Consider the following 25,997-nt stretch of genomic DNA (forward strand, 5'->3'; position numbering starts at 1 on the left):
CTCATTCCATTAATATCAATGATTATACCTAGAACTAGAACTTTTAGATTATATAATAAATAGTAATGCACAACAATATGTTTTCCATTATCGATATTATCGAGTCTTTTATATCGATATACGATATAAAGATAGAAATATAATTTATAAAACTAAAAACATTAAATAATAACAATAATACTATTACCATACTGGTACTACTTACATAATTTATTGGCAAATATTGGAATTTGAAAAAATGTTGAAATTGTAAATAGTATGAAGAAGTTTTAAAAATTAGTATGTTATTAATAATATTTATTATAAACAAAATGATATAATACTAATTGGTTTTAAATCTTTGATAACAAATGTCATCAAACCTTTAGTAAGCTCTTTATTACGATCACTCTTTACAGATAATTTTGACGTACATACTTGAAAATAAGTTTGATTACCACTCGATAAACTAGATTTTGTTGATGTAAACTGTTGCAAGTATTATTTTAAATTAGTAATATTGCCACTATACGCAATAACAGAATTACACACGTGACAATGAACTTGTTTTTTTATTTAATATTATACCATTATCATCTATTTTAAAGCCAAACCGTTTCCATATATGACTACGACCTCCAGGCAATGTTACTAATTTTATATTACTCATAATAATAATTTAAATTAAATAGTAAATAAAATACACTAAATAAATTCGAAAACCGACTACGACGACCGACGGAAATAACGAGACTAATATATTGTACAAATTCTTTCATGTTCATGTTTATGATGGGGGGCCTTATCGTTATAGTATTGCTTATTATTTATTAGTGTTTATCGTTCTTTGACATTCATTATTTGTCAAAACTGAAATAAACAGAAAATATAATCTTTAATTAAATTATATCGAATCGATGTACTTTCGATAAATTAGTCTAATCGATATCATAAAATTGGTTCGACATCGATATCAAAATAAAATATCGTTGTGCATCACTAATAATTAATAATTGATAAATAATCATCATTAATATTTGTATTAGAAAAAATTTCGATGTTTCTCGGTTTTGTGAAATATTTCAAATGAGATTTTTCACAAGCAATAATTCATCATAATTTACAAAATTATTTATTATACTCTAGTTTTTAAATAATAGTCGATTTTCATTTAATACTGTAAATTATAAGAAATTAATATAAATTACCTAGTCTCCGAAATATTTAACTTGTATCAAATTAAATAATTTATACTTAAAAACTGTAGTAACTTAAAATATTTATACTTAATCGGTACGAAACTTTGAAAGTCTTAAGTAATCAAGTTTCACGTTAAAAAATCCAATAGTTATAAAAAAAAAAATTAGTAAATCATTTAGCAATATCAAATAATATGTAATACAATTTTTTTTTTATTAACTACATTATTTCTTCTAAAAAAACATAATTAAATATGGTTATTCAATATATTATAATCTTAGTATTACGTATATTCACTAGTTTTTTTTAAATATTTTAATAACTATAAAATCACGATTTCTATATCTAAGAATTTTTTCTTTGTCTTAAGTTTAGATTCTTAACTATAACAGGAATATTTTTTCATTAAATTTTACCAGTTCTCTATTATGCATGCAATCAACTATCCAGTTGCGTGACAAGGGGTGTGTGATGAGGGATATATCCCCCCCATAGGCTTTTTTTTTTTAATCCTAAATGTTTAAAAACTTATTTAAGAAATACGACGGGGCAGTCACGGTTAAATGGATTGCGTTCATTTACATACACCGAGACATTCCATTATCTACAGAACAAATTATTGATGAATTTAGTGTAAAATCCAGAAGAATGAATTTCCGCCATGATTTTTTTTTTTGTATAATAATAAAGATTGAAAGTAATACATTTTTATGTATGACATCTCCCCCTCCCATACCAAATTCCTGCGCACGCCACTGCAGCTATCACTTAAAACATCTCATATCATATATTTTTTCTTGAAACATTGATTCATCGATTTAAACTTTACAATCAGGTCCAACAATTTTCTGACATTCAGTTTGAACAATACATCCGTTTTGACATTATGAATAGTAACAATATAGTACTGTCGCTGTGTCACGTTTATTCAACCAACGGTTTCCTCGAGAAACACTATCATATACACTCTGAACCATACTTGTACTAAGGTGTGATATTATATTATATCATTAGTGATGAGATCTAATATTAATAAGTGTGTAATGTTTCTATAAATTGCAAAGTATACATAATCAGTTATCGTGATTACAACGATAAGACTGAATATGTATGTGTAGAAAAAAAAAATATAGTATTGAAAAATTAAATAAAATTATAAATAGGGAACGTGATCACCTGGGTGAATAATTCTGTATAATCTATAACTTGCGTGTATTTGATATATTAACAATGATAAAATTATATTTAATTACTAATATTATCTGTATTTTGATGTATTTTTAATTATTTACTGTAGGTTTACAAATAATGATTAGGTAAACAAAACTGGAACGGGCAATAATATATATTTTTTTTTATGATAAAATACCTTCAAAATAATTAAGAGCAATATTGGATGATAAGAGTAGAACACTTTTTCCATATGGCTTGGAAAAAAATATTTTTGCTTTTAAATTGATATTCAAGTGTGCATTCAGGTTTTTAACCTAAGCAAATTGTGTTCAACTGCGAACTCTTGGAGACATGTTTAAATTGTAAAACCCGAATGAGAAAATTGATTTAATGACGTACGTAATTGTAAAGTTTTGACGCATAACATGCATGGGTTATGTACATACCTAAAAACAATATTTATCTTATGAACAATCGACTAAAGAAAAAAGCACAAAAGTGAAAAGGAAACATAAGACGGAATAAAAATGTTACATGTTCATGCCGTTGCTACACAGTATCATCTTCATAGCGTTTCGTAAGGGAAATTGTAAACTCTCCTAAAATGTGCAATAGTAAATTCCCCTAAAGACATTTTGCAACTGAATTATACGTACGTAAATTCCCCTGAAACATATTGCTACTGAATTTATGTTAATTATATTGTATTAGGTATTAATATTTTTATATTAGAATCATTTGGCATTATCCAGAAAATACCACTTGGGGGTGGTTACATTGTTCTCTACAAATTGTTTTTATGGTATGAACATTTTTATTTATATATTTGTAACTATATCATCATATAATTTTTTATTATAATCGTCAATAGTTCTTGTTAATTTTGTAATATTAATGTTTGAATAGATTACCCATTCAAGCATTAATATCACAGGGCAGTTTCAATTATAAATTTAGGGGAGTTTGCATTCGTGAAATTGAGTAGCAATACGTTTTCAGGGTAGTTTACATACGTATAATTCAGTAGCAAAATATTTTTAGAAGAATTTACAATACTTTAGGGGAGTTTACATGCACCCTTTTGTAGTTGCGTCACGATCTAATCCAACGTTCAAATTTTGCACCGCATTAACGCAACAGTACAAGCATATAATAGTGTGCAAATACATCATAATACACTAGGAAACAATTGATAGGCACGTCGTGATCGCGTACTAGTACACTCATATGCTCGTGATATTCATTTTCTGCGCGTTAAACACAATAATACTTGTTACGCGCGTACCGTTGTCGGTCGGCAATGCAACACAACAATGCGGACGGCGAATCTATCGTTCGTTTGCTAATTGCGCGCGTGTATTTCCGTTGCGAAATCGTCTTGTTCGGTGGCAAAACACGGGCGGAACGATTCAATAACCGCTGGTTACCCAATCTGCGCGTTCAACACTGAATTGAGGTTGAAAAGGTCGAAGGAGGTAAACGCGTCATACGTGAATGATATTTTATACCGTGGTGCAGTGGCGTATCCATGGGGTGGTTTGGGGGTCAGAACCCCCCCCCCCCCATGAACCTGAGATGATAAATTAACTTTTATATGAAACACGGTTTTTTCTTTAACATTTTTATATTTTAGAATTTTGACTTGGAAATCATAGTTTGTATAAACACTATAAACGTATTATACACACACTACACACACATACACACACGCGCGCACACACACACACACACACACACACATCATAATATTATGATCATATTTAGATACTTTACTACTACTTTGATAATTTTTGCTTGGGAACATATTATTTAGGTTTTCTACAACGGTTGATTCTAAATCGGTCGTCTGGTCCCGATAAATGACATAAAAGCGATATCATTGTCTGTATTCAAAGTTTATTTTGGGCATACCTATTGCATTCGCGGCTCGCTGATCATTTAACACAAGCACCTTATTGTGTAAAACTAATATTTATTAGTTAATAGTTAGTCGTTGCACGTTGGTGTCTCACTGTTTTACTTACCACTCGTTTATTTGTTTATAGTTGACATTTGTATTCCATTATATTTGTTTTATTTTAATTTAACATCATTCTAAGACGTCTAGACATTCCATTATGGTAAGATATTTTTAAAATTTAATTTTTAGTGTACCTAAGCGATTGAATATTTAAATATTCTAATATCTAATATTTATGTTCCTATATTAGTTCCTAGTTCCTAAATTGTTATTATTATTTATTATTATAGGCAAATTCTCTAACAAATAAGCAAACTAGAAAAATTAATTTTTTTTTTTTTTACCTGAGTCAAAATAACTAATGTCAACCAGACTTAAAAATAACGAGATCAATACAAATATTAGTCAAAATGACAGTGATAAGATTAAATATATATAAATTTGCTGACCCTCCCCCCCATAACAAGTTCCTGGCTACGCGACTGCCGTAGTGATATAACCTGGCGGTGGTGGCGACTGTCTCCCACGGCTTGTCGAAATCTCGACAACAGTTACAGAGTAACAGGCCACGGTACAGTTGGTAGACTGCGGAAAGAGATGCTACGCTATTCCAACAATAGCGCGGACGGTGTAGTATAGTGCGTTCACGTACCCGTGAAATGTGCATTTACGGTTAGAACGGTGGGGAGAGAGGAGAGGGTGATGGAAAACTTACCGTTTCAGCGCTTATACGGATGCTTTTGAACCAGTGTAAAAATATTTTTAAACATCTCGGGAATGATTTTCGCAGACCCGTGAACAGCGGCTCAAAACGCTGAACGGATCACAGATTTACTCGAAGCGAACAATGGTGTGGGTATTGCCGTAACTAAGTCATTCGAAGCCCCTAATCATCATACGTTTTTGAGTATTTGACCTATTGAGGCCGGATAATATATAGTTCGAGGCTCGGGCCTGTGTGCAATGCACCCTCTGCACACCCGGTTTTTACGACACTAGGGGAGAGACGTTACAAGGGCGACCTACTGAGAGACAGTGCACCTCACTCGTTTCCGCGTTCTCTATTCACCCGATTGCGGCGCCGGAAAAATAATCAGCCGCGCGAAAATCTCCAGCGTCCGGCGAGTCAACGTAAGCGTCACCGCCGTCGCTCTCCAGCATCCAGCAACGGGTGGCGGGCTGCAACACGCGCTGCGGTGCGCGGGCGACGAGCTGCTTTCGCTGCCGGGGCGGCCGAACGTGGTGACGGTGGCGGCGGAGGGAACGGCGAACGTTCTGCGGCGGCGACGTCGGCAGCCGACACGTAGCTCACCGACGCTGCCGCCCCACTACACTACGGCACACTCAGCCGATCAGTCGTTCGCATACCACTGTCGCTTTCGGTCTGCTGTACCGTCGTTCGGTCGTCCGCGCGTCAACCGCAGCTCCGCTGCCACTCGAGTCGTGCTTTTACCACGGTATCGTGCCTACCGTAAAAATTCATAATTTAATCAAACACCTATTTTATTATATTAAAATATCATAATATTATATTCGTATATTGTACCTGCTCGCGGTCACATTCCGTTATCGTGTCCAGTCATCTTCCGTCGTCGGTGCGGTGACATTGTGTTACGTCCGTGTCAGTCGCGTGTATACGGGTCGGTTTTTAATTTAATTTTTTCTGTCCACCTCGCACTCTCTCTTTCTCTTTCTCTCTCCCGGCCCTCCGCTCACTTACTCATTCTCATTCACTCTCTTCCGTTGTTTGACCGTGTGTTTGGCGAAAACATTATGTTCTCCCTGAGCCGGTAGGTAAACGGTTACAATCGTTCCGTAAAACCGTGTGGAAAAAAAAGAAAAACGAAGATAAACGACTACGATAGAGTATTATACGCTGTTGCAGCAGCCGTTACGCAGAGATAAGAGACAGACGCCGCAAGAGCCGGAAAGCAGAATGATGGGATCGACGACGTGGGAGACGTCATCATCATCATCATTATCATCGTCGTCGTCGTCGTCGTTGTCTTCGGCATTACTACCGCCGGTGCAGCCACCGTCGTTGCAACAGACGCTGGCCAAACGACCGGTTTGAACCGGTTGGACGGCGCGCGTGATAACCCAAACTACAACACTACATTGTTGTCGCTGGGGCCGACCGTCGTCGTCGTCGTCGAGTTCGGCACAGCAGCGAGCGCGCGCTTGACAGAGAGAGATGGCTCCGTTGGACGTGCCCCGGGCGCTGTTGGACGGCGAAAAAGTGGTGAAATGGGACGACGTGAGTACCTGTCATAGCATCGCGTAATAACAGTGATAAATATTCGTACAGTGCACGTGCACGCGCGCCATACAACGTCCTTTGTCGAGAGCGTCCGTCGCAATGATGAATATCGTGGGCATTTAGAACACGACACGCGTGTACGTAGTACAGACGTACACGTCGGCCGCCGAGAACGGTTTTGTTGTGTGCGCGTAGCCGCATCGGGTCGAACCGCGATTGACGTCATTGTACGTTCCCATACGTGTCGTATTATCCATGCGATTACGATTAATATTTAAATATTATATCATATTATAACGGTGGTCATCGCTGTCGAATCCGGATGTTGATAACGCGTAAGTGTTGTACGCGAGCAACAAGTAGTCAACACAAAGTGCTGTAACGGTAGTAGTAGTAGTAGACGTCATCGTTAAGTATGTGTGCGAATAATAGAATTACTCCCGATTATTTGTATGGTATGTGCTGTCGGTTATTGATATCACTGTTAGGAAATCGAAAGTCTATAATATATCTGTGATACGCGTGTAACGGAATAATGTTTATCATGCTATTTGTCCGATCGATATTACTGAAATGTTTCGGTCTGAAAACGTATTCGACAGATTTGGACGTTTGGTTCGCGCAAGTGACAGACATTTATCGGATGTGTTGTGTTCGACGATTTTCCGTAGCTTAAGGACGTACAGCTCGTAATCGTATCTACGAGTAATACAGTATGAAAGTTATTATCACAAACGTGTAAAAATGATACGTCCAAAACTATGGTTACGAAGTTATTTCATTCCATTATCTCGTAGCGGTACCCGCACGTGATCCCGTTTCGTTAATGCCGTGTTTATACTTAACTATCATGTTCCAATGTTGCGTAGGTAGTGTTTTCCGAACGCGAAACGATTTACGCAACACTTAGGTGTACGTATGCATGTAGTTACGGGCAAGATGATAATAGGATAGAATAGTGTATCCGAGAGAATAGAAAGTATATCGAAATATGTTACGATATAATTATTATTATTATTATTTTGTATACTTATAACCGTACGTATGACATTTACAGTTGTACAGGTCAAATTGGCGTGATGATAAATGATCATAATAATTCAATGTAATTAAAAAAAGTAATAATAATGATAATAATAATAATAATAAAATAACGCGTGAAAGTGGGTACCTCTACGGACTGTATGAGTCTCGTGAAAAATTACTGTCTTTGAAAGACGTTCAAGCGCTTTAATGAAACATGTACGAATCACTCGCGTAAAAAAAAAAAAAAATATTTTTTAATACGGAATAAGCTGTACGGAGGAGGTATACGCGTACTTTGAGTGTGTTTCCTCGGTGTTACCGTTTTGTACCTAAGCAACGAAATACGCATACATTATAATGTAATTATTTTAATCTGTCGTTTCACATTAAGGGAGAGTAGAAAAAAATTAATAATAATAATAATATTAATAATGTTTCCTGCGGTGGCGCCAGGACCGTATTAAAATATAGGAAATATGTTATACGTATATGTTTATACGTCTAAAATACCATCGGAAAACTTTTTAAATTCTCTATTATACTTAAATTCACTTGGTATCCGTGACGACGTATATCGTGTTAATATAATCACGATTACTGAGGGTTACAATAGTTTTTATCATATTTTTATTCGATTTGGTTATGATGACACAATACTTATTGCACTATTGTAGCCTGCAGCAAAAACTTCTATTAGATTGATTATTTTTCTAATCCTATTGTTAAATAAGAATACCACAGGTGAATGTATTGAACTATTTCATGGCAACAACATTTTTCGCGTGTTCGAATGCATAAATACGCGTTATTCGACAAAACATTAATAATTAGTACTTATAATGATTAAAACTACTTTATGTTTTAAATTTTTTTATAAAAAAAAACAAAAATCTTAGACGAATTATAATGACTTTTATAATTTAGTACATTGAAAATAAACATTCTCATTTATTTTTATTTACACAACTACTGTTGATATTAACTATTGAACTTGTTAAACTATATATACATAAATCTATTGGTTTTACCTTTTATACTTAAATATTCAAGCATACATCAGTGAAAAATGTTACACGATTTTAGTAAAATGGTTACTAAATTTATTATATCGAGTAAAAATATCTGTCATGGTTTTAAAGTAATTTTCAAATGTCAAAAAAATATCATCAACAAAATAAATTTAAAAATGTATGAATACTCTATCGTCTGTGAGTATTACTTTACTTATGTACTTACATATTAGATTTTTTTTTTAAAATAATTATTGAGTAATCTACTATTTTGATATTGATAAAATATATTAGAAAAGTTATGTTAAAATATTAGAATTTTTATTTTCATAATAGGGTGGTAACCTTTTATCGATTGAAAGTTTAAATGGCTTAAATTATACTTATAGAAATCAAATTAATTTGATTTTAAAGTCATACAACTAAAAATAAAAACAATAACTGTTACTTTAAATTGCAAATATTTTATGATTTTATGCTTTCATTATGTCAATTCATTATGAAGATGTTTTACTTCAAATAATATTTAATTATTTAACTTTAAGTATACACCTAATCAATGTAGTTTTATAATATATTTACTTAAAACAGATATTAATTATAATTTTTTTATCATTATATACTAAATCATATTTTGAATTTAGATACTAATTTTAAAGTTCGATAACCGTCTTTGGTAGGAATGTAAAGTACTATTAATAGGTAGTCGTATGTATTCGATATCTGAACAAATAAGAATATATCATCAATTATAAGATGTATAATATTTGTATTTCATTTTTCATTAGAAAATAAACGTCTGGTTTTTAAGGTAGGTAGTACAAAATAGTTTATGGACCTTAATCACTATTCACTAGAGATACTGGTCATATACCTATATGGTCAACCATATACCTAATCATCGCGCAGCACTTTTCTGAAATTGAAAGAATTTCGCACATGATTTATTTCATTCAACAAAATTTAGTTTTCATTTTATCTAGAAGATAAATTATAGTCCAAACAAAATTAAAACATATCACCGTGCAGGCTTGAATCGTGTTATAAAATTATTATGTTTATTCTAGAATTTCGACAAATATAAGTAAGCATAACGTGTTAAATAAAATATTGGTAATCCATCAATTGCTTGTTTGTTTTATCATGTTAAGCGAAAAAAACATGTAATATAGTTGTATTTATATTCTCTAATAATAATATCAACAAGTAAACAAGTAATACATGATTATTTTTGAAAATTAAAAATTATGATCATCGTTAACCATATTATATTAATTTTATACTTTTAATTAATTTATACTCAAGATAGGTATTTTATTACTTTTGTTTTAAATTTTAAGATTTTATGCCAAATAAATTAAAAGCTAAATCAAAAACCTTAATGTATGTAAGTACTTTTTGTTGTTTAAGTTTATGTATGAAGATTTATCTTTTATGTTTTAAATCCTAATTTTATTTAAGTCAAAAATATTCTTTTGATTTATCTTCTGAGATAATTCTAGCACTAAATTTATAATTAAATGAAAACCTTTCCAGATTCTATCATTATTTATTCAAAGCGTGAGGGGAAAAATATATCGTTTATAAAATTTGTGAATTTAATAGAAATATATTCGAGCATATTTAAGCAATCATACTTTATAATCTTCTTAACAATAAGTAAAAAATATATAGGTTTCAGTACTTTATAATAGTATATTTATTTTTATTTTTGTTATCAGTGTGACTATACTCATATTTTCTGGTAGGTTGAGTCTTTCAAAGATTTAATAATACATTTCATAATTTATAAAAAGTACATTTTTCGTATTTAATATCAATAATTATATTTTATACTCTTTATGAAAAATTATGAATTAGTTACCACAATTGTAGCTCATGTTTTGTTAACTAAGAAAATAATAATTCAAGATCCTAGCGTATTTTCAGAATACTCTTAATTTTTTAATTTAAGAAACTTAGATCAATAAATTATTTACCTTTTTCGTTAATATTCGTGAACATACGAATATACTTGTTTTTTTTTTTTTTTTACTAAACTGCAATAGATTCATTTTAATATTTTAATTCGAAATATTTATTATTTATTTCAGGGTGATATTTTATACTTAGTTTATAACCATTATAGTTTTTATTCAAAAGTATAACAAAAGGTTTTTGGTTTTTATTTCATTTTTTTTTTTCTATGTCTCAAACATTTCAGGATGTATAACTTAAAATTTAACAATACTATTAGGTACACTATAAAAAGTTAAAATAGTTATCTAAACTTTTAAATAGCAGGTATAGAATTGAAGTATTAAATACATTCCAGCTTATCCATTAAAAGTTTATAAAATATTTTTTGTAATGTATTTAAAGTTCGAATATTATATTTATTTATATTTATATACAATTGAAGGCTATTTGAAAAACCAATTAAAAATTTACTTTATTCTGTAAAATATGGTTAGTTATTGTTTTAAATATTAAAACATATTATTTCGATGAAATTTGATTTAAAATTTAAAATTAATCTTATGAGAATTTCTATAAATACTACATTTTGCATTATGACCATATTCATCAATTTAGTTTTAAAATTATAATATAAATATAGTTTTACAGAAAATGTTCACTTTTTTATTAAAATATATCTTAAGGTATGTATAATATATATAATTATTTAATAATTTGTAAAATACTATATTTCTTATTTTATAGCAATAATTGATATAAATCTCAATTATTGATCTATTTTGTTATAAAGTTTTTATTTATTAAAATTTTAAAAGTAAGTTATTAAAATTGATTAAAATTATGAAATAAAATGTTGAAAACTTTCGATTGATCAATGTTCAGTGTAACGGTGTCTATTGTTTTCTATGTACAATATTGCTATCTAGCACTAGATATTATTGATTTTTTTATTGAATCGTTCCAAATGTATAGAACAAAACACCATTTACTGCCGAGGTTAGATGAATGTCCATGATTCTGTTTTATGTAGATTTATGCATCAGTATAAATATATTATGTCAAAAATAAAATTATTTGTAATTGTTGTATCTATTTTATGACGCAATAACACAAGAAAAAAAAATTTAGGTATACCTAATACGTGTTATCTTCGTGTTTATTTTTTAAATATAAATTTATTTTCAATTTTATGTAAGTTATTCGAGGCTTTATTATTGCGCGCATTATTTTGTATACATTTATTATTTGTTTTGTGTATAATTAAATGGCAATTCAAATTAATTATATTTTTTTCTAAGCAATTATTTTTTATTTTTTTTTAAATATTTTGCCGTTTTTCTTAGTTGAAGATATACAAAATGTATGCTACGCTTTATAGAAATCATTTATATAATTATTTAAAAATAATTCTATTGTAGGTGTATACAGTTTATACATTTTTTCACCAACATAAATTGAAAATGATTAATTACTATTATTTTTTCGAAAAATAAAAATAAAAGATTAATTTTTTATTGGTTCCCTAGTGGTATAATGAATATAATTTAAAAAAATATATTTTATTAAATACAATTTAGAAAATACATTTCTTCGTTTAATTTTAAACAACCGAATGGTCGTTATAATGGTTAAATGGTCGAGATATTTAATACATTTATCATTTATATTTCACAGTATTTTATTAATCATCATTATTAAACGATAAGATTTATTGTAATATTTTATTATTTAATTAATAATAGTAATCATACTTAGAATAATACATCGATTGGAAATGGTTGTCATTTATATACATAGTATATATATTTTACTTAACATCAACGATAAAATATTTTGAATTCCTAATGTGTGTTATAACTCTTGACTGTGCTGTTTATTTTCAATAAGAAAAAAAAATAGAAATTTTATACATATAATAATTTATATCTTAAATGTTATGTTTAGAAATTTTATCCTGTATATTTACAAAATATATAATGCACAATGATAAAGCATGAGCATTTTAGTAGCATATCAAAATTTTATTATTCTACAATAATTTAGCATCATACTTTTGTGAATTTTATTAAATTATATATACTTTATTATATTCGTATTTAGTAATTATAAATATTATAATATTGTGAGATATCTTTGTTCATTTTTTTAAAAATATATCTAAAATGATAACGAGTCATGTAATATTAATAATAGTATTCATAATACATTGATTGCCTTGCTAGACTAAATCATTTTTTACAAATGCATGAATTATGGTCTTATCGCAGATTGATTTTAGGAGATGAAATGTAACTGCAGATAACAATAATTTACAATAATCGATCATTACTTCCGAAATAATATTATATATAATCAATTCAAAGATATTCCTAATCGATATTTGCGTATGTATATATAGTATATATATATATACTATATAGTGATAGTACAACATGTTTTTACTGATTGTAATTATAATTTTATTTAATATTTATTTGTTTCTTATATAAACCCATACGTCTAGTTATACCAATAACTTACATTTATATCTTATTAATTTATTTTATCAAGTCCCTCATGGCGAACTCCAACCGTTATCCCCTTACCACAAATCATTTCGTTCTCAATACATTTGTATACATTGTTTCCGCTTGTCTGACATTCATGTTAAGAGAAAAATTTGAAAAAGAGAGAATTACTAATGTGTTCTAAAGTGTTCTCACTTTTTTCTTGTCGCAGCATTATCGGTTAATAATACGGTAAGGATAACAAAATACGGTTTTGCGTACTGATCTGAAAAAAAAAGCACCAAAGTAATATATTACTATTACTAGATTATATTATTACTACCATTACTACTAAATATTACTAATATGTATACATGTTGTATACATCTTGGTATCTCACGAATATGTGGTTCAGACGGAATTCGCCGTGGTTTTTCGGGTTCTTTCTTCTCTAGTGGATTTATGTTGTGAATATTTTTGTGATGTTTGTGTATTATTATTACGTTACTAGTTCGCTTATAACATTAGTACATACATATTTACATTGGTATGTAATTCGAGATAAATGTTTATTTCGATGTGTGTATTAGATGTCAGATACTGTATAGTCCTTTGGAAAATTTGTTAATTCACTTGCTGCACAATACTCAAGGATTGGATTTGGTCCTTGAGTTTTTGTTAATCCCATAGGCTTACTGTTAAGAAAGATAATCACTATAAATTATGGTATCTGTTACTTCACCTAAAACCCTTTCAATATTTTCTTATGTTTTTGTTTAAGTTTAAAATGTATAGATTATTTCTAAATAAATATATTTTTATACTTACGTATATCGTGTATCGTATTGTAATTGTATTTCTTATAAGTGTATCAAATATTTGAAACATAAAGGAAATTTAAATGCTATTTTTAAGTGAAAATTATAATCTACTCGTATATTTTAATTGTATACAGTTTATGTGTATTTGATTCAGTTTTTTAGTTAAGGTTTTATAATTAATTATACTTCCGAATCTATAAAACATCAATTATAGTTTATAGACGTTACTACGCTTGGCCTTGAATAGTTAATTAATTATTGGAAACTCACCATTAGAAAATCTGGCTTTTTGGAAAACTTATAAATACGTTTGAATAAACTTCAATAATTGTGATAGTTTTACTTAAAACATTGTTTTGTTAGATAATTAAACTTAATAAAATATTTGTAAAACAAAATTCACTATACATTTACCCACTTGAATGGGATCTTGTGGAAGATATATATTTTTTTCTTTCACGAGTTTTTGTCAATATTTCGAGATGATTAACAATTTACATAATATACTACTAAATTATTTGGTTTATATTTCCATTATTTGTTAAAGTTTAAAAGATAGTATCATATTAGTAATTTCAATTTCAAGAAAATGGAAAATATTATTGAGTTTGGCAAATTATATTTCGTTTTAATAATAATTTATAATATATATGTATATATATATATATATATATATATATATATATGTGTGTGTGTGTGTGTGTGTGTGTGTGTGTGTGTGTGTGTGTGTTACTCATCATATAGAAAATTAAATTTTTATGAAAAATAAAACGAAAAATATCAGTTCTGTATAAATTTAATTAATCTACTTATTATTGAATTTAAAAATATTATGATTATATCTGTCACATAATGTCAAGTTTTTCGTGGTTATATTCGTAAAATATATTTAAAAAATATACCGATTATACACATAACATATTAATATTTAATATCCCATCTTGTATTTATATATTTTATTTTATTAGTTTACACTTATATTTACTCAAACTATACAATATTTATTTTACAAAAAATAAAATACTATCTCACGTAAATGTTAGTAAATCGACGTTTTGCTTAATATTTTAGAGATTTAAATTTATTATTTAACAATCCCACGAGGAAACCCAAATTGTTATGTATTCTATTCTTAACATCGCAATTTCTATTTATCAAAGTAGGTGTCTTGAAAATATATATTAAAATATAAATTAAATAAATATTTTATTAAATAAAATATTTGATAGCTTCCAAAACTTCTATTCTCTACTGGTTTTGGTTGGGCCTGAATCACAATACGTGAAAATTATAAGGTTATTTTTGAGTCGCAGTCTAACAATCACTATATTTTGATTTAAGTATAATAATGATGTAGTTATAAATTATGAAATATTCATCGATTAATTATTTCAAAATTTAACTACTGATTTTACTATAATTATAAATAGTTCTAAACTGATTCTAAACTAATAATAAAAAAAAATATTATATTTTTAAGTCATAATTATAAACGTAAAAGCATATTATACTGATAAAAATATAAAATACGTTTGATAGTGAATTGTATTTAAATTGAGAAAATAGGTAAATCCAATCACGATAATTTGTACCTATAGATGACTTATATTAGTGTTGTATTGAAATAAAATATTGTGTTAAAAATTAAGTCATTCATTTTGGTTGGGTTCCAATAGTTAAATAATAAAATAATGAAAATAAATCAAATAACAATATTTTTTTCCTTTTCTTTTAATTAAAAATTTACAGCAATTTATTACATAAAATAACACAATATATTGTATCAAACATTATCAAGTGTAATTATTATTTTTTATCTTTTTTTTCTTTTTTCTTTTTTTTATTAGGATTGTGTCATAAGTCTTAAATTTTACATAAGTTTACTTAATACATTTACATTTAATTGATTACTATAATAGGTTTGTAAGTTTAGAGGCGTTGTAAAAATTATAGATAACATTTGTGTTGGCTTCATTTAGTACTTCCTTCATGTTGGTGGATGGTTTAGGGTGTGTCGTTCTTCATCGTAATTAATCCATTTGAATGCAAAATATTCGATTGTCAGTGGTGAATCACATTGTTAGCAGATTGGTTCTTCCTCGTGGTTTAAGAGGAAATTTTGAATAAGATTTGTATAGCCTATTTTGTTACTAGTTGTTATAGTGTCTACTTTGTGGATTGTGTTGGCGGGGATCGCCATTTTTGGCGGTTTTATTTTTAATTTTTTTTTTATTTGTTATTTGTTTTACTGTTCCATTGGGATTGCCATTGTTGTACGGTAGTATCTTTATTTCAGTTGATTTGAAGGATGATACAACTTGATTTGCTAATAGTTCAGCTTTTTCACTGACGGTATACCAATGTGTGAAGGGTAAATATTATTTGTTTCATTTTTTACACATTATACCAGGGAAACATTATAACTCTAACAACATTAATACCGAGATACATAAACAATTATTAAAATGAATATATAAAAATGATCGTCGAGCGCAAAATCATATTTTAGAGTAATATAAAAAAAAAACACTTTATATGTTATAGGTATTTATTGTAGTATAGCTATGGAGATACACCTGAATAAAATTAAAAAATATTAAAATTCAATTATGAATAACCGATAGACGTACATACATTAGTGTACATCAAATAAAAATATAACCCTTCCTTTCTTTTTTCATCCATCTCGGCTGTTTCTTTTTTTCTTTGTCTTACTTTTGGTTTTATTGTTTCAAGACATTAAAAGGACTTCTAAATATTATATAGTGTTTGATTTATCTATAATATTAATTAAATTTATCGAGGACTTTAATTCTATTCTTGAACCACACCCAGACATCGCTTCCAGTGGGCTACATTTTATGCCACTGTGTAATGCACAGTTTTTCGTAAGTTAGACAATTTATGACCCTTACTCAACTTTTTAATCCGATTGTCTTGTTGCCGAATAAGAAAAAATGTTTTCACGTCTTATTCTTTCAGAGCCTATTAGCTCTTTAAACGTCTAGACTATTTCCAAATTTTCTCACAAGTTGCATTATTCATTGATAATTTTACTCACGAATTTTCTATCATATATTATCACATTGCAATACATAAAATAGAAGTCTGCACGGTCCGTTTTCTTAAAGACCATACCGAATCGATGAAATAAAACATGAAACAAGACTGGACCGGACTGTATCATTTAAAATGTTTTAGAAAAGACCGAGATCGAATCAACATTTATAAATAAGATCGAATGTTAAAAAATGATAATAAACCAGACTGTATCTTAAATTACTTGAATATATATTTTGTATAAGATCAATCTAGAATAGATTTTTAAATTAGACAGTTAATTAAAATAGATTAGATAAGACTAGACAGGACTAAATAATGATGCACACAGAGCTCAGACTGTTTTGTATTTCAATTAAAATAATTAAAATAAAACAATAATTTTATAAAAATAAAACTGTAACTAGATTTAAAATACATATTTTAAGTATCTTAATAAATTATTATATTAAATATATTAATTTTAAAATGCTATATTATATACCAGCGGTTCCCAAACTTTTTTGGTTCACGAATCCCCAAAGCAAAAAAAATTAATCGCGTTTCCCGTGAATAAATAAAACAGCATTTTTTTTATTATTTTAATAAAAGCAAATTATTATCGATCTAAAAGTAAATATATGAAAGTGTTATTTACATTATAAATATTTGTCTTGCGCCTCCCCAGGGAGTCACACTTCACAGTTTGAGAACCACTGTTATATACAATTCGTTTTGAAGTTATAATAATCCATCTAAAGCCTCCTCAATAAGTTACGTAAAATAATTGTATAGGTAGATACTAACTACTAGATTGTATATTTTCACGTATGGATTGAGAATATATAATTTAAAATAATTACTTACCAAATGGGGATTGTATTAATGATCTTACATTTTCACTCACGACATCAAGACAGAAAATGTTCAAAATCAAGTATAACATCATAAAATTATAAAATTGTCCACAAAGTTTATTGTATACACTTGGAAATAATACAGATGTCAGAAAAGAAATTCACAATCATTAATTCGAATTCTAGTTCTAGATATATATTCTATAATAAGTAAATATTATGTCACCAATAAAACTATACAGAAACGCGACGAGCTATTTTTGTGTCCCCAAACATTATAATCTGAGTTAAAATAACATATTATACTGCAGTGGCGTATATAGGGGGGGGGGGGTACCTAGTGGACTACAGTCCCCCCCCCTCCCGGAATGTTTTAAAAAACTTAAAAATTATTTTAAACGTATGTTATATTTTAATGGTGCTTTATGGTTATTTAGAATTTGCGTCTAACGTCAAATCGTTTTGGGACATTCTGTAAATGAAATATAGTTAAGTACCTACTGTGTCTTGTTAGTAATCTTTAGATAGCAGTAGTAATTTAACTCTGTTCATAGTAGCTCCTCCCGAAAATATTTTCTATATACGCCACTGTTGGATACTATTTTATTATGTAATGTTTATCATATTAAACGTATCATACGTAAAATCATATTAAATTGTAGTTCAAAATTAACACCATTATTAACTTATTGAATTGAAGGCGGACGGACCGGATCACATTAAGTTGAAAAACATAAAGACCGATCCGGACCGATCTACACCAGATCGCGTAGAGCTCTAACAATAATCGAGCCAAAAATTGTGCCAATGCCGTAAGCAATACATACGTAATTTCTTCGGCGCGTCTATGCTTTAGTGAACGAGATGATATAAATGTTGTACGATAGTCTTGGGTATAATAAAATTAATTTATGATTATTGTCCGACTGCGTTTGCATATTATAGTATAGTCAAATTGACAAACCTAGAATCAATTTCATTTGAAATTATTGATTCAGACCATTCTTTGGAATATTGCTTTAATTATTTTCTAATTTATTTTTATACTATTATAGATATTAATGTAACATTGCTCGCCCATAACATTTTTGTATTTTATTGTTCAATTCACTGCCGCTTTACTCAGACTCTTAAAATGTGCACCCTAATATTTTAATAACCAAATTCTTCTGCTGAAACAAAACACCAAATACCTAGGAGTAAAATTAGATCGACGACTCACCTGGACAACACATAAAATACTAAAGCTAGTCTTGCAATTTAATTTTGCATTGAAACGCATATTTCGAGTTTTTTTGTTTTTGATTAGGTTAAGCTTGTTTTCTTACAATTTAGGTATACTTTTAGATTCCAATTTCAAATAATTTATCATTTCATAAATACTTTTCTACCGACGTTCTTATTTCATCTAATATACAACCAAAATATTGTCGAATTGAAAATAATTTTAAATTTTAATCATATACACCTGATTGTTGACTGTTTCCAAACGCACGTTTCACCTAGTAATACGTTTCCAGGATCGGTGATAGATTAATTTTATTTATAAACAGTAAATACGTACCTTACTTCAGTGTTTCTCAACCTTTTTACTGTGGCGCCCCTTAAATATATATTTTTTTTTATTTATTCGCATAAATTGTTATTAATAATTAATATTATATATACTGTGTATTGGACACTGTACAGTGAACATAAAAAAATATAAAATACATATAATATTATAATAACTTTTAAATTAAGGTTCTTAATGGTTTGGTTGTTGCTGCTGCTATGAAACTATTTTGTCAATTATTTGTGTAATTGACTTTGTTAAAATAATTCTTATAGCTGATGAAATTTCCAGTAAATTTCTAATTTTATTTTTTATTGTAGTCATTATAGAAAATCCATTTTCACACAAATATGTTGTTGAAAATAGAATGAATACTTTTAATGCTACATCGGCCAAACTAGGATATTTATTTTGAACCTCTATCCAAAAACGTTGTATATTTTTGTTGTTTTTTAAAATATCGTGTAAGTCCACATCTGAACTGAATTTAATCAGATTTTCTTCATTTTTGAATGATAATATATTTTAATTAGATTATACGAATTGATTTATTACCCAATTATAATTTTTACGAATGTTTTTTGTGGGGTCGAAATATTTTGAAAATGTTTCTCTTAATTTACATAAATGTTCTTCAGTTAATACACGTTTCATTATTTTCATTTTTTGTCAATATATTTTCCTGAGACATGTTAAAAAAATTCGGAAACATATCAAATGTATACATTTTTACTCGATTTATCCATAGTCCAATCTTTTTTAAAAACACATCAATTTTGTTACCTACACGATATAAAAAGATATATATATATAATAATATATACTCGTATTATGTATTATTGTAATATTTATTGATTTTATTTTTTCATTACTTTATTTTATTATTGAAGCTTTTTAATTTTTGTATTGATTGAAATTTAAATCATACGCAATAATAAGTTGGAGACCCCAAGTTGAGAAAATGTAAGCCTTACATCATACATTTTCCGATAGGTCGTTAACGATTCCATAAATGATACCAAAAAAATGTCATTGCATTAACTTTCGTCAGTGATCGTAAATAATTTAATATTATAGTAATTTATTCTTAGTTCTACAGTTTGCGTATGTGCGTCTATTCGTAATTCTTGTCAACTTTCGTCATTGTGTACTATTTTAACATTAAAATATCTAAAGATAAGCAGTCTTTTAACAGTTGGTCAAAGAGTTATTTATCGGAACTTGTTGTCGATGTACTTTTGACGGACGGTTAAGTCCTTTACTGTAAGTATTGTTATGTTTAAGTAAGAAACGTGGAAAACGATTTAATGTTACGCAATATTTAAATGATTTATATTTATTTAAACTTTAGGTAACCTTTTACTTTCATTAACAGTATTAACTGTCTATTACAGTAATTAACTTACTCTGAACATTAATTTGTAATTACAATATTATAATATAAATACTAATTTTAAATAAAATTTAAATAGAAAAATATATTTCCAAGGTCTGTGAAATATTGTGCAATAAATATTTTACAACAGTGTATATTGTAAAATCAAATCATGTTGATGAGTTATTTTTAACTTTTTTGTTAAAACTTAATTCATAGGTATTATATCTAGGGAAGAAGAATATTAAAAATATTATTTATTTAAAATATCATTATTAATACGTTTTGTAAGTATTTTGATTTTGTAACGCTATTCACTAGGCAAATAGAAATAATCACATGGTTATGAGTATCCATAATTTATTTTAAATTTTTTCTTAGTAAAGTGTTATTATACCAATATATTTTATATATGAAACTTTGTATGAATAAATAGAGTTTAATTTAAAATGATTTCGAAGTACAAGTAGGCATTACGAAGCTATCCAGAATCGTAAAAATATGTTATAGACTCCTTGGTCTTTAGAATATCATCCAAGTAAGATAAAAATAGATATTTTTGGTACATGACATTGACTATTTGCGTGTATCCTATATTTGTTTCTCGGCTATATCTAATAATACAAATATTAGTATTAAAATATAGTATATTAGCTATTCAAAAAATTCTTGACTTTTATGTTTGGTTACATTCGTTTTTCCATACATCGTTTGTTAACGAATAGTACACGTAAACATACCTACCACCCGGCTCAGATTTAGTGGGGTCGGTAGATCCCCCTCTCCCTTTGGTCGTCTTAAAATGTGTTTATACCTATTTTGTGTTATTCTGTGAAATTTATTGTTATATTCTCCAATCAAAAATATTTATATTTTATTTTTATAACATACATTTATAAATTGTTGATAACATTATTATTTTGACCGACTGAACAACGACTGCCAGCCGTACCAAAGGGTTTCGTCCTAAAAATATCTTCCATATACGACAGAAATATATGTATATTTATTGGTTATCCGTTCATTGCTACCCGCATAATACTAAAATTGTTGTGTTGACTGTTGACCATTGAATAAAGATAATTTTGCCAACAATTCGAAACTCGACAACCATCAATACATACATCATACATGTATTACTAAGTGACCATATATTTTTCTAGTCAAAACAGGATACAAAAAGAAAAAAAAATCATTTTAATTAAAAACAATTTTATTGTTTAATAATTTTAATTAAATAAATAAAATTATTTTTAATCGAAATTATTATTTTTTTATCGGTATTCTTATCGGACACGATAAGAAGGAGAAGAGACAAAGAAATTTAATTTTATTAAAAAACAATTTTTTTTTTATATTAAAATAAAAGCGTCTATGAAAAAAAAAATGGTCGACGATTACTGTAATACCAAATAATGAATTATGAAAAATAATTTTTTATTAAAGATGATCTTGAATATTATTAAAACAAAATATTAAGACACAATAGGTAATAACAAAAAAAAAAAACAATAACTCACCAATAGATTAAAATTTATTATGGTTATTTTTTACTACTTTCTGAAAACTGGACATTTTATTGTCCCAAAAATGTTCCTGTTCAAAACGAGACATATTGTCAGCTTATGTATTACGTGTTACGACTTACCTAAATTACCATTTGTTAATATGCGCCGCAGTTAAAAGTGACTGCAATATATTTTCCATGTATATTTTTTAAAATAAAAGGCTAATTTTAAATTGTAAATAATTCAATAAAGGTATTCAATGCAGTTCAAGAAAAAAAGTCTTTTGCATTCAATTATTGCATTCAGTAATATTGCATGTATGTGTATATATATAAATCGCATTTACTATTAGGTATCTAAACAGTAAATATGTTTACATATTTATAACCCATCTTCCGTTAATGTAGGCTAGATCCGTGCCTGTCTACCACCAAGAGCGTATTTGATTTAAAACCATTGGGGGAGGGGCTAATTTTTCTTCTGTATAAATTTAAAATAATTTACAGTTAATTACCTAAAGTTACTGATGCCCATTCATTTAAAAAAATAAATAAATAATAAATATAAGTACCAAATTGAATTAAATACTTATGTAATATATATATTTATAACATAATGCATGTACAATTAACACAAATAAGAAAAAAAACCTCAGGTGTGGAATCATTACGATTTACGTTCTTTATCAGGCGGAAATTTTTTAAAAAAAATCGATATAAAAAATACAAGCGAATGCCCACTTCGCCTTCCCTCCTAAAATACGCCCTTGTCTACCCTACACACACACACTCCACATATATATATATATATATATATATATTATGTATTCGATTATTTTTCATTCGTATTTATGAGTTAGATTCGAATTTGATAGTGATTGAAGATATATGAAGATAAAAAGGATTATGAACAAAACAACTTAAAATTTCTTCTGTTGTTATTTTTTTATTCGTTAATATGTTAATGGCTTGTTATTGATTATCTAAACAGGTTGTTTGGTTTTAATCTATCCGTTTTCTTTTGTTATACGTACAGGTCTATTGTTTGAAGGTCTATTTCGAGTTTGATTAAAAAAATCTTAAATTCATCTCTCTATATGCAGTTAATTTATTGTTATGAACTATACCTATTATACTAAATATATGCTTTTTTTAAGCTATTAGCACTTTTGATTAATTTATGTATTATTATTATTATTATTGTTTTTATACTATTATAAGTAATATTATGTTGTGAAAAAATGATATTATTTTACATTTTAAACTTTACTATGGAAAAATATATTTTTGATTTCATAACCCAACATCTTCCAAAAATAGGAATATTTATATTGAAATAAAAATATTTCTTTTACTTTCTTAATATCAGTTAATGGTTCAATGTTCTGATGATAACTTACTTAACTGTGTTGTTTGCTATTTCAAAAATTAGGTTACTACAAAAAACTTAAAATCATATGAAATTATGTATTTCTAAGACACTTAAATATGCATAAAGTAAAACCCGGTGATATTTTAAATACCTAGGCAAATAGGAAAATAATCTAATTTTTATGTGATTTACTATCCACCTAGATATTTAGTTAAATGCCTATTTCAAATCAGGCAAATAATCAAAATGAAATATTTTTGTATAATTATAAAAACTTAAGTATGTTTTACTATATATAACTCTGTAATAACGAAAAACAAATAAAAGTGAACTGCATTGAATCTCACGAACAAAAAACAATCGCAGCAAAAAAAAAAAAAAAATGGCAGAAAATAGTGATAAACTATTTAAAGAACTAAAGATTGGTAATCAAACAGTATTAAGTATTTGAAAAGTAGTCGGAGGAACCGTCCATATACAAAATATAAATGGTTTGGCGATAAATAATGTGAACGGTGTTTATCAAGTTGGTATAGCAATTGGTATTATAAAAAATTGGCGGTCTAGAGAAAAACTTCAACTAGTTTCAAATAATGGTTTAGAAGATAGAAAAGTACTTGAAGATAAATTGATATCCACATCTTAAGCTGTAGTAAATTTATGAAATTTTAACAATCAAGGTTTCGTTAAATATCACTGTCAAGCAGGAAATTAGCAACGTCAAACCGATCGGTGTTTGTATTTTGAAAAAAATGTTAAATGTTCTAGTTCTAGTTCCTGCTAATGCCACCAAATAATAACATGTAACAACAAATAATAACTAAAAATTAATAAATTTTGGATTTTTTATGTAATTTTATATTCGTTTATACACTCGTATAATTTATGGAATTAAATTATGACTTATATTTATATATAATTTAAGTTTTAAATCAATAATACTGAAAGGACATGAAATTAAAAATACTGTATAAATTTTTAAATTATATATGATATTTTATATAGAATAGCAATAAATAATTAATACGAACACATGGTTTAATTTTTAAAATAATACAAAAAAGTTTAATTTTTATTATTTTCCCGACTCGAAAAGACATTTAGTTAATCGGGCGGATTGTCAAATTGCATACAAATTTTATTATTTTAATATTTGTCTAGACACTTAATAAATTGCCTGATTTGACTATATAACTACGTCATATAGAACAACAATAGTCATCGAAGGTTTCACTTGAATGGTTGGACCACCGTCCTCAGAGAAAAACCCCTTCACCATCCAGTTACTCCATCCAACAAAATGTTCCATCACAATTTGTAGCCGAACCCTACCATATAAACAACACGCACGAATGTAGGTGTAATGACCACAGTTTCCAAAGAGTCCTCAAATAAGTTAGTAATAGCTGAATGATCGTTCTTTGTTTAATTACCTTGTACAGAGATGTAAACAAAATTATTCGAGATCATAATATGTACATTACAATAAATATAAACTAATGGAATATAATACTATTATATAATTATTATGTGTAAACGATGTATTTGCACTGATTATTTTTGAACTAGAAACATCGTAAAATATTTATCCTAACTCTTGCAGGTGATTTACTTTCAATATGGTTGTTCTGAACTAAAGATTTGGACGTTTCTTTTGACGTATTTCAAAGCCATTATAATAAAGTATTTGGAAAAAAAACCGCTATATTTTGTCACTTGAAATGAATTATCATTCGTAATCAATTGTTAACTATTTGTTGCCGGTAAGTTTAAGATCAATATAGCTTTCTCAATTCCTCACCATTCCTCTTAGAATTGCACATTTTAAGTATGCATTGATGAAATATATTATTATTGTAATAGGCATAAATCATAAATAATTATCTCTCACACACAATAATGTATCTTTGTAAAAAAATATTAACTTTTTCCCTGACTTATATGTTTTAACCAAAATGGTATTGTGAACATTTAGTGGTCGAACTTAACATTTCTATTAATGTTGAAAACTAATAGATCTAAATGAAAATATGTATAAAATAACTACTTGAATTATTCATAATCGATTTAAATATATATTTAAGAAAATATAAATTTAAAATATACGATTTCAATATATATTCAATTTATCCTAACTGAACTTGATTCCGTCAAGGTTATGCAAGTTTTAGTGTTAAACAAAAAGTTTCTAATAAGTTAATTTTTAATCCCGGTTTATTAAAATTAAATTGTACTTTTAATTTAAACATTTCTAACCATGTATCAATATTTTGTTAAGCTTTACAATATAATTCTCCTTTATTACTAGGGAACGGATTTATATGTAATAAAAATACATAAATATGTACATATGTATGTAAGTATAATTTATAAAATATGTACTAAAACTATCCAAATATGTAGGAAAAAAATTTAAAA

At 27.8% G+C, this 25,997-nt stretch overlaps 1 protein-coding gene across 2 annotated transcripts in view; it reads left to right on the forward strand.

Annotated features, from left to right (window-relative positions):
• Positions 1-5,661: 5,661 nt before the first annotated feature.
• Positions 5,662-25,997, forward strand: part of LOC112690945 (1-phosphatidylinositol 4,5-bisphosphate phosphodiesterase classes I and II) — a 60,086-nt gene continuing 39,750 nt past the window's right edge. Inside the window, exons 1-2 of one of the 2 annotated variants that reach the window (XM_025565054.1) lie at positions 5,662-6,102; positions 6,198-6,569. In XM_025565054.1, the coding sequence (XP_025420839.1) occupies positions 6,507-6,569 (63 nt within the window). In that variant the 5' untranslated portion in view covers positions 5,662-6,102; positions 6,198-6,506. The remainder of the gene's footprint in view (positions 6,103-6,197; positions 6,570-25,997) is intronic. The other variant, XM_025565055.1, reaches the window with a different exon arrangement.

The sequence above is a fragment of the Sipha flava genome, unplaced genomic scaffold (assembly GCF_003268045.1).
Source record: "Sipha flava isolate LNK unplaced genomic scaffold, YSA_version1 530_pilon_pilon, whole genome shotgun sequence".
Lineage (NCBI taxonomy): Eukaryota > Metazoa > Arthropoda > Insecta > Hemiptera > Aphididae > Sipha > Sipha flava.